Source organism: Amphibalanus amphitrite, unplaced genomic scaffold (assembly GCF_019059575.1).
Source record: "Amphibalanus amphitrite isolate SeventyFive unplaced genomic scaffold, NRLGWU_Aamphi_draft 000015F_arrow, whole genome shotgun sequence".
Classification (NCBI taxonomy): Eukaryota; Metazoa; Arthropoda; class Thecostraca; order Balanomorpha; family Balanidae; genus Amphibalanus; species Amphibalanus amphitrite.
In genome coordinates this window covers 210,524-221,197 of record NW_024881511.1, presented here as the reverse complement: position 1 = coordinate 221,197, position 10,674 = coordinate 210,524, and the positions used below count along the sequence as shown (strand labels likewise).

The following is a 10,674-nucleotide window of genomic DNA, read 5'->3' as shown; positions in this document are numbered from 1 at the left end:
CTCCGTCACGTGATCGCATCCCGGGGCGTTCTGCAGTCAGCTGATTATCTCCCGGGTTCACCTGCGTGGGCGGAATTGGTATTAGGTTAGGTAGTAGGTACATTTAATTGGCACGGTTAATGATGCCATAATATGTAATAAGCGAAACGCATGTTGTTTGACGTGATCACTGGCCTACCCCTTTATTTTTCATGCTTTTTCTTTTCGTCGTACCTATAACTGAAATCATATCAGCAACATTTGCGATGGCAACAAACTAACTGCAGACACTGGGACACGGGTTATGTAGCGAGGGACTCCGCCAAACACTCAAAAGATATATTTTCTGTCGGCTCCTGGTCGGCTCTCCTTTCCAAATTTGAGCTTCGTTTACAGTCAGCAGCACGCCCTAAGCATTTAGCATGCCCGCTTTGCTGATGAACCTGACTCTGAGCTGCGACGAATTGGCCATGTTGCTTACATGAATAATGCCAAGTTTTTTGGCTATATGCGATGAATTTTGTTTCGTACCCATATTTTAAAAATGTGTATGCTAATGAAGATAAAATGCAATGTGATAAAAACTGTTCTGCTTTTTATTCGTTTAGTTACCTACAATGCTCCCGCCATTCCTAATCCTTCTTCACCGCATTTTAACAAGTTAAAAACAGATTACCTCCAGCTAACTGGGCCAGTAGACTTTCCACCACTTCAGCTCCAATTCAGTGTGCCCATGTCGGTGCCGTCTAAACTAAACCATCTATCTATCCGGAGACCAGCGATGTCTTACAAATGCATCTTGACGGGCGGGCTGCTGGCTGACCGGCGTCAGCCAGCCGGGGAGAAAGTGGCGTCGCTGCTCGGCGCCGGCCGCCGACCGTTGGTCACTACATGTTTACGAGAGAGCTGCGACCGGGGTGGCGTCTGCTCCGGGTCGGTCCGCTCGTGACCGCGCCTGGCGCAGCGGCCGTGGATCAGCCGCTGACAGGACGCCGCCCTGGCGCGTCTCACCGGGTCGCTCTGTTTATGCGCCGACCGCAGCCGCCGGACCGACCGGGCGCCGTTTGAATTTAAAAGGGGGAAAGTGTCCCAGGCCGACCGTTAGCCTATATGGGTTAGCCGGGTGGGACAAGGCCATGGTGCGGACCCTGTCACCAGGCGCTCACCGGCCCGCGAAGGGAGGAGAGAGAGAGAGGAAAGGAGGAGGAGAGGAGAACGGGTAGAGGAACAGAGAGACGCCAGGGAGGCAGAATGGAACCGGAGGGTGGCAGTGAGAGGCGGAAGGGGATAGGAAAGAACCAAGGGGTGAAAGACCTACCAGAGCAGCGCGCACAGGACTGAGGACGTCTTTTATTTCGACTTTCGCCACTTCTTTTTGTTCAATATACCTACTTATGAAAAATGTAAGCATTCAGTTTTTCATGGATCAGATAAATTAACGAGGAAGCTCAGAAAAAAAAAATACAAACCAGATAGTTAAGTCAATACCACGAACTGCCTGCCCGTCAGACGTCCCAAACAAGTGTCTGAACAGTTTTGTATGATCGTAAGGGCGATGACATTTAAACGGACAATGTGAACGGTAAACCTGTAAGAGAAAAAATGCTGAAGCCAGATCCCTAGCACGACGACGATCAAACAATCAGCAATCTTTCTCTGGAAGACGGCCCCCTCCAACATCTAAAGTCTAAAAGGTTACAGGTTGCGCAGGACTTCCGAAGTACTGTGAGCACTGCCAGTCTGACCTGTAACAACTTTGAAGCCTTTTGTCCTTAAACTTACTATTGCTATCGTGAATTAATATACAGACGGCGTCAAGGGCTGTAATATAACTTCGACCCTATCAATAAAAAATTATGCACCTCTTTGTTGCATGTGCGGCATCACCCCTCTGATATCCCCCTTCACCCTTTCGACGTGAATGTGATATGATGTGTATGACAGGTGCCAACGTACCCATAGATTCAACTTGGTGTGAGTTGACGGTACGAGAATCACACCACGAACGATTGTGGGCACCGATGCACGCGGTTGGCATGACGGGACCAACCGTCAATGTGACTAAATGCGTTCCGTTTCAGGGGTATCTACAATGAGCAGGTGTCTGATGGTGCGAAGCGGATAGCGGACGCGCTGCCGAAGCAGGTGTGCGATCTGTGACAGGTGTCTGACGATGTGACAGGTCCGACGACCGATACGTCAGTGAATCTGCTACCACAGAGGTCAACTTGGCTGGCTCGATTATGTGAAGGTCGTGCTTTACCGTGCAGTGAATGCCTGGATAAAATAAAAAAACCACCGTGTTGGAAACCGATTCTGGGTATTTTTAATGCTTGCTGCGAGAAGGTAGAAGTAGGTCGAGATAGAATAATGCGATTCATCGCTTTAGGTATAAGCCGTATCATACCTATGAAGTCAGCAAGTGTTCGGGCTATTGCTAATCCTGACAGTTGGTATTATGATCGGATTAATCGTATTTTATACTAACAGCCTCTTCACGCTGGCTTCTGAATTCTGATGGTTGTGTCACGCGGCCTGGTTAGCAACGACCTCAGGAAAACGGCGCCGACTTCACGTTGCTTTCCTTTGTATTGTTCAATGGTGGTTTTACTGCATCTCGGGGGCAGTAAATCAAACAAAATCCGACATCGTCCGATCCTAATTCACCACAAACACAGTGCAGATTTGCCTCCTTTATTCCAGTGTGATAACAACGATGTCACTAAAACATCGAAGTCCCCAAAAGGAAGACTTAACGTAACATTACATCACAGACTGAATCAATACAAATAAAAGCATAATTCTAAATTGTCGCACCGCGCGCGCAGTAATTGGTCCCAATATAATCCACACATGCCCAAACGAATAGCCGCTATGTACAGTGGGCCGGGCGCGGGGGTGGGCCCGCGGCCGGCGCCGGTGGCCCCGAGCACAGGCTCGGTGCGCGCTGATTGTTGGTTGTTGTACTGCGGACGGCGGACGGCCGGCGGCCGGCGGGGACCGGCCGGGCCGGGAGATCGTCGCTGCCGCCGCGCCGCCGCCGTCGCCGCCCAGGTTCTATCACAGCCCGACGGCGGGCGACCCGGGACACCCGCCGTCGGCGGCCCGCCGACCCAGCGGCGGCCAGCGCGCCCGCAACGCGACAGTGAGACAGAGAGACAGAGAGACGAGAACCGAGACCGAGACTACCGAGCGACGCCGCACCGCGCCGCCGCGCCAACTGAGATCGAATTTATTTGAACTGGATTTCGTGACCAATAAATACTCGATAAACTTCACCGAAACAAAACAAACGAGATTTGAGATCAGCTCGTTTTGTACACAGAGTCGCGAGCCTCGCGCGTGCCTCGATCGCCTCAGATGGTGGGCTCGGTGGTGGCCGGTGCCGTCGCCTGCTGAGAGGTACCGCCTCCTACTCCGTTCGTTGCCGGCGACACGCTGGATCGACGCTTGGCAGCGGAGTCGTCGCCGCAGGACAGGCCGGCAGACGTCCGCTTTCGGTTGATAAAGAAATCTGAAACAAAGAGAGAATGACGTCAGTGAATGTGTAATTCGCAGGTACACTGCTGACTGCAGTGATATGCAAACCACTGGATCGGTAAAATGGTTTCGCATTTGCAGCCGCCAAATCGCAAACAATGAATACGTGAATCAGCTCTGCGGTCTGTGCAGATCATATCTGAGTTGCAAACTTATGAATGTGGCCATTATGACTAACAGTGCATGCTGTCCGGATTAGATCCGGTGCGGCGGGGAGAGGGGAAGAGGGCCGAGGGAGGGAGGAGTGTTTGGTACGGCACCGGTCCAGGGGTGACCACTCGCTCGGCCTTGAACCTGATCGAGCCGTCATCATCGGTATCAGTGGGCAGCGCCGGCGGCTCCGGCCGCCGCCACCGCCGCTGTCACGAGTCGAAATTAAAGCCCGCCCGGCTGGTTGGCCAATCGCTCCACAGATGGCAGCACCGACACCTGGCCGCCGCCGGCGGGGCCTGAGGGCGCAGCGTGGCGCCGGCCGACAAAAACTCGCGCCAAACAGCTCCAGCGGTTGCGCGGGACGCTCATCACGGAGAGAGAGTGAGAGGAGATAGTGAGAGGAGAGGGAGGGGTGGAGCGTGGCCCGGCAACAGCCGACCTGCTGGGGTGAGCGCTGCGTGCGCCGGCAACAGGACAGCGCTGAATCAGGTGAGCATCGGATGTGCCGGTGCATCCATCCAGTGCACCCCTCCCCCTAATCGGTATCGTCCGTACCGCCCCTCCCTGGGATGTCCCCTCATCAGTACCATCCCCGTCGTACCCTCTGATCAGAGCCTTCTCATGCAGCACCTCCCTCAATCGGTGCTCCGCCCAGCCACAGGGGACACGGGGGAGGATGCCCTCCAACCGGAGTCATCAGTGCTGGCAGGTGATTATATGGCCAGTCAGCCAGCCGTGCCTCCGGGCTCAGCACGCGTGTCGGCCGGTGGGTGAGCCTACAGCTCGGTAGACGCTCCGGGTAGCATGAGGAGACGGGACAGGAGCCGGCGGACGCACCTTCCTTGATGGGCGCACGCTCCAAAACGATCCCTCTACGGCCGGAGTAAGTGCTGCCCAAAGTCAACACTCGACCGTGCGGCGGGATTTGGAGGGGTGAGATAGCCACCACAGCTGTGTGCCCTTCAAAAACCAATCGAGAGGGGAGGGACGGACGCCGCCCTTCGCGATCCGATGACCCGGGCTCGGCTGGGTTTTAACCCTGACCAGCGACAGACGTCCACAGTCGGGTGCGAACTGTCGTGCCGTCTGCCCCTGAGCCGGGGTTTTACTGAGGTAATTAACGACTCGCCGTCAGGCCACTGATACAGCCGAGAACATCGCCAGCGCCAATCTGCGCTATACCTCGGTGCAGCTGTTCAGGACTGTTCGGCGCTCGCGTGACCAGCTCGCCTTCATAATTCCACCGAGCTCAGTCGGGCGAGGCTGCTCCGGACCACGGCAGACGCCACCGATTACCACTATTTATGCGGCCACTCGGTGTTTTATGCCCACGCCCTACTGCTCGGAATACCTGCCCATTAATGTGAGGCGCCGTCAGACGCGGTTTGGGAGGACGTCGGACGTCACTCGCCGTCACCCGGCCGGACCTTGGGGCTCGCTCACTGAGAGCGGCACGTCCGGCCGCCGGGGCACGGCCAGGGTCGCCCCGCCGCAGAGCGGGCCGCTCCAGTGGGTCGGCCATTGTGCTCGCCGCCGCGGCAGACCCCTTTCTCGGCGTCTCGGCCAGAGCAGGTGAGCAAACAGGAGCGCCCGAGACGGCCCACCTGGCGCCGGCCGGCGGCCGCCCGCCGAGCCCGAGCACAATCACAGCCTGGACCGGGCAGGGGAACGGAGGGACCGGCGGCGGTGGGAGGCATGGAGATCGACAGGAAAAAATGAAATGCAGCCTGCTTTCGCAGGGGCGCTGACGATTGCTGACAAGCGCGATCTCGCACGTTTGTAGATGCATGTTGTGCTAGATAAATTTCCATCAGAAATGGCCTAGATGAATTTTAACGCACGTTTTCCAGCAGTGTTTGAAAAACGGCTCCTAACTCATATTGAAGACGGGTAACCGCATTTAGCAGGGAGAGGCCGGCACCCTCTATCGCCCGATCAGACGCAGTGATATCACTCACGCAGTAACAGCCGCTCCGTTTGACAGGGGACACGAGAGAGGCAGCACCGACGCAGCGGATTAGATCGCAAATCCTGCCACAATGGCCTGTTCACGTCATTGGTCCGGCTACCGGGCTGCCAGTCGCCGTCACCGTGCAGCCGGCGCGGCGGTTGCGCAACAGCAGGGCGTCCAGCGGCAGCGCGGCGACCGGCGCGGCGGGACGGCACGAGCCTCGCCGACCGGCCGGCCGGACCGGAGCGGTGGCTCCCGGCACGAGCCCTCTGTAGCTGCACAGATCGGACGGCCGATCCACGACACAAACAACACTCTGCACTTGCAGAAAAGTGCACGTGCGAGCCGACGCCGAAAATACGCCCACAAAGCCGCCCAGCCATCCGGTCGGAGGGCAGTCTTGCGTAACGATCGGCGCGAGGGCCCGCCTGATGAAAACGGCCCCATCAAAACAGGATATTTCGGACCCGGGATGAATTACAAGGGAGGCTCCCCGCAGCCGACTCATCTGGCCGTCTTTGAGATGGACCCGGTCCAGGCCACGGCCTCCGCTCACACCTGGGCACGCGTCACGGGCTACTATCGCCGACCAAAAACCCGTCCGAGGCCGTCGCGGTGCATTTTTCAGCCGCGAGGTCGACCGGCGTCCACGAGCGCCCCGTTTTTCAAAAGTCAATCTGCTCCTCCGGGACCCGTGAATGGTGCCGGGTGGCCAGTGGACAATACGGCGGCGGGCCGCATCATTCATCCCCCACCCTGCTCCAGAGGCTGGTGTCGCCTCCTTTCAGCCGCGGCTCGGCCAGATTTATATTTGGCTGTCCGGGACCGGACCGGATCGGCAGCTGGTGTGCGTCCGATCGTCGGCCAGTCTCGACCCTCAACGGGTGCTCCTGGGGAGACCCGTTGAGGAGGGCCGGCCCTCCCCCGTTCTGATAAATCTGGCGCGGTCCAGCCGGGCGCACACCTGCTCGCCGATCTGATCACACCCTCACACCGGCGCGCAGAGAACCTCCGTCCGACCGGGGACGGCACACAAAGGAACCACCGGCCGGGCCCGAGGCAGTGCCAGGAGCTCGCCAGCGGTCGACTCACAGCGCACGGCTGCGAGAAGGTAAACAATGCCTCAGGAACCGGCACGACGGCCGGCCGACAAACAAAAAACCGGCGACGAACCGCTGTCTATCGCCCGGGGCGCGCGCGCACCTTTAAACAGGCCGGCGCCGACCACTGGAGAGCGGCGGGCGATGTCTGCCTCCTTCCGTCTGGGATCGGAGAGAAACGCCGCACCGTGGGACGGAGTACGAGGACAGTGGAGAGCCTCTCCAGCCGTCCTCGACGGCCATCGACCGGTCCGCCGGCTGTTGTCGATGGTTGAAGATGGTCGGACGGATCCGCATAGGTTGGGGAGGATCAGCAGCTGAGCTCCTCGTTCCAGCACCCAGCGCGGACTGAGGCAGAGAAGCAACTGTTGTTCCAGCTGTGCCACCAATGACCCAGCTGACGTTACACTGCAGACACTGACCCAGTTGGCGGGGACATTACCCATGGCCCCAGCTGGTCTCTGGACATTACTGCCGCCTGCTCTGCCACAGGTCAACCACCCGTGGCTGGACGGGCGGCGGACGGGGCGGGGCGGCGCCGACCACAAAACATCCTCCCGACTGACCCAAATTGGAGGCCGCGGCCATCGGCCGGAGACAAATTGCCAGCCGGCCCGGAAACCGGTCCATGGGACGCAGCGAAGGCCGGCCGACGGGCGACCACCGTCACCGGGAGGCCCGTCACCTACCGTCGGAACTATACCGTCCCTCCCCGGCCCGTCCGCACTACACTAGCGTCACAGTAACCGCTGAAAGCGGCGGAAACCCCCGCCTTCCGTCCAGCTCGCATCCGCACAATACAGCCACCGGTTCATGAAAAGGCAACCTGCAGACGGCGACATTGTCGCTAAAGGTCGCGACAACGGTGCCTACAGTTCGCGTTGTACACCGAACGACCTTCTGAGGTCTAGACCGATTCGGGAATAGCCAACATGATTTACGCAGAGCTTTTCACCTCGACCACCACATAGGGCGAATAATGATACGGGTACAGGAACCGAAACCGTGCGAGGGAGACGAACACTAGGGACACCACCCCCTTCCTCACACACATGTCGAGCTAAAAATTCAGCTGCGGTGTCAGTTGTTTTACGGGCGCCACCACCCGTGTGGGTGAGTAGAGGGAAGGCACCCACCTATCTGGGACGCTCTCGGACCCCTGGGCCCCCACTGGGTCTCGGACCGACCCCCTCCAGAGCGAAGACCGGACCCCAGCTGTCGATATCCCGTCCACACGCTGTGCCCGCTCCGGTCCCATCGGCCGCCGGGTGTTAGTTTTATTGGCACTCATAAGAGACGGATGCACCGAACCGAACGAGGATCCCCAGAAAACAGCAGGGAGGAGCGTCTCGTCTGGGGCGTCATCGTCCCCAGGAGGAGGACGTCATCGTCCGGGGAGAGGGGGGGGGGGGTATTTTCGCCGCCGCAGGCCCGCAGCGCTCCAGTTGGCACGCTATGGACTTTGGCGACGGCGGAAGAAAACAAGCAGTTACACATGCCAGCTGTTCGGTAATGGTTCCCGGGGCGTCCGCAGAGGGAAACTGGCAGCACGGCAACCGGGCAAAGTTTCCATTTCGTCACAAATTCTCAGATTAGCGGCTCGTGGAAATGGACGGGACAAGGCCCTGGACGGGACAGCTGGCCGGCGGTGAGTTGTACACCAATACACGTCACGGCTGACATCACTGCCAGTGACTCGGCCTGGTGAGTCGTGCACTGGTCTGCACATCACTACCAACCCTGGCGGCCTGCATACACAGAGACGGACTCGCCCAGACTCGCATTCCAGTGTGCGGTGAGGGCGTCGGGAACCACACGGTGGGCCCAGGCAGCGCCGCGCCGCCGACCAGGTTTAAATACCTAGGACCAGGAAGGCAGCGCCGGGAGGCTCGGAGCCGCGGTCGGACGCCACAGCCAGAGATGATTTGCCGTTCCGGGCGCCGCGGGCGGTCGGCCCAGGTAGCGCAGGGACGCGGCGCGGCCGGCCGGCCCACTCGGTCAGACGCTATCTTACGAGCCGGGATTGGAGCCACCTCAGCTCGGAGATGGCGCACTCGGACCAATCTCAAGGTGACCTTGAGATCGGGGCGGGTCGGCCGGCGGAGGCGGCACCCGCGTGGTCGCCGAGCCACGCTCGAGGAAGGATGGAGGAATAAACATGAAGAGGAAACGGCGAATGAGATCTCAACCACGCCAAGGAAGCAATGAAGACGAGAACGACGATAGGACGACGGGTCTCACTTAAGACGACAATTGAACGACGGGTCTCATTTGAGCAGAGCTCCCGATATCTCAACCACAGGCAGCCACACGTGGAGCATGTCATACCTACAAACGGCAAACACAGGCGTGTAGCGTACTACCCAAGGCCGCAGCGTGTCGGCCGTCACACACACGGGCCGCCCACACGTGCCGCCGTCACAGAACGAGCCGTAACGGTTCGCCGTCACACGCGCGACAGCTGCGACCTTTCCCGGGGCCGCACACTCAACTCAAATTTAAATACCACGCCGGTCGATAGTGCGGCCGTTAGCGGTCGATACTGCGGCCGTTAGTGGTCGATACATCACACCGCCGGTGTGCGTGTCTGGCGCGGGCGAGGCGGCACGCCCGTCGGTCGCTCCCCGCCGACGGACGCCCTCGGGGGACGCCCGAGGGGACGCTCCGGGCAACACGGGGACGCCGGCGCGGCGCGTGTCCGCGTCGGCGTCGACGCTCCCTCCCTCCCCTCGGCTGGTGCGGGTGGCGGATCAATGCGGCGGCGCCGTCCGCGGGCCCCAATGGCCGCCTGCCCCGGACCGACCGGGCCGGGCGGATGGTCGGCCGGCCGGGCAGGCATTTAAATTTGAACTCGGGCCGGGTAGAAGGGACGGAGGACCGGGACGGGGGCCGTTTAAACGGCGGAGCATTAGCGGTGCCGGGGACGGCGAGGGCGGGGGGATCTGACGATGCTGTCAGTGACAGCCACCTACCTGAGATGGAGCTCTGGCGGGGGGCGGCGGCGGCCGGCTGAGGGGGTGGAGACGCCCTCCGGGCCAGCGCCTCCGTCAGTGACGAACTGCCGCTGGAGGTGGTGGTCGGCGGCCTCGGCTGACCCGGGGACTCGGCCCGGGTCGGCGCGGCCGGCGCGGTCTCTGCCGCGGGGCTGGTGCCGGCTGGACCGGCGCGGCGGTCTGCCGGGGAGGTGGGCTGCGGCGCGTCGAAGTCCAGTCTCCTGGCAGACCGGTGCTGGTGAATGCCGCTCTGTAGCCGCCCCAGCTGGTAGGCTGCCGACACTTCGCCTGCCGTCACCGGCTGCCACTCGAACGGGCCCGCCAGCGGCCGCATCTGGCTGAAGTCGAAGTTGTACTTTTGCTGGTCCGCAGCGCGGATGGCCGCCAGCTCCTCCTTGACGAAGCGGCGGGTCTCCTCGCGGTCGGGCTGACCGAACAGGGCCCGTTTGGCTCTCCGTCCGCCGCACGCCTCCAGTTGAAAGCGACGCGCCTGTTGGAGCAGCGCCGGCGCCGTGCGCCACAGCGCCTCGGGCCGGTCCGCCACACTGGGCTGCTCGGGTAGACACGACATCTTTAGGCAGTGCGTTCACTCCCCGTCAGTCACAGTCACAGTCTCACAGCGCTCTCTGCGAGCCGCTCAGTGCGCGGCGCCACTCCCTCTCTCCGCTCTCTCTCAGCGCACGCCCTCACCCGGCGGCGGCCCGGCACACTCTGACGCCGCGCCGCTCCGCCGCTCCGCCGGGCGGCGGCGGCGGCGGTCCGACCAGCGCGGCCATTGGCCGGGCCGGGCCTCCCTCCCCTCCCCACCGGCACACGTGGGTCCAGCGGGCGGCACACGGACCGGCCCGGGCCCGACCCAGGCCGCACGCCGTCCAAACCGACCCGCGCCGGGCCGGTGAACTCGGTTTTTGTTGACCTCAGCCGGTCGGTTGTAGTTTCGATCATACCCCGCGGCCAC

At 60.7% G+C, this 10,674-nt stretch overlaps 1 protein-coding gene across 1 annotated transcript; it reads right to left on the bottom strand.

Annotated features, from left to right (window-relative positions):
- Positions 1 to 2,659: 2,659 nt before the first annotated feature.
- On the bottom strand, positions 2,660 to 10,463 carry LOC122385266 (cyclin-dependent kinase inhibitor 1-like). Its single transcript, XM_043373410.1, has 2 exons — positions 9,696 to 10,463; positions 2,660 to 3,493 (listed from the first exon to the last, which is right to left on the bottom strand). Exons 1-2 carry the CDS (start codon positions 10,285 to 10,287, stop codon positions 3,336 to 3,338), a joined length of 750 nt encoding a protein of 249 aa, XP_043229345.1. The 5' UTR covers positions 10,288 to 10,463; the 3' UTR covers positions 2,660 to 3,335.
- Positions 10,464 to 10,674: the final 211 nt, after the last annotated feature.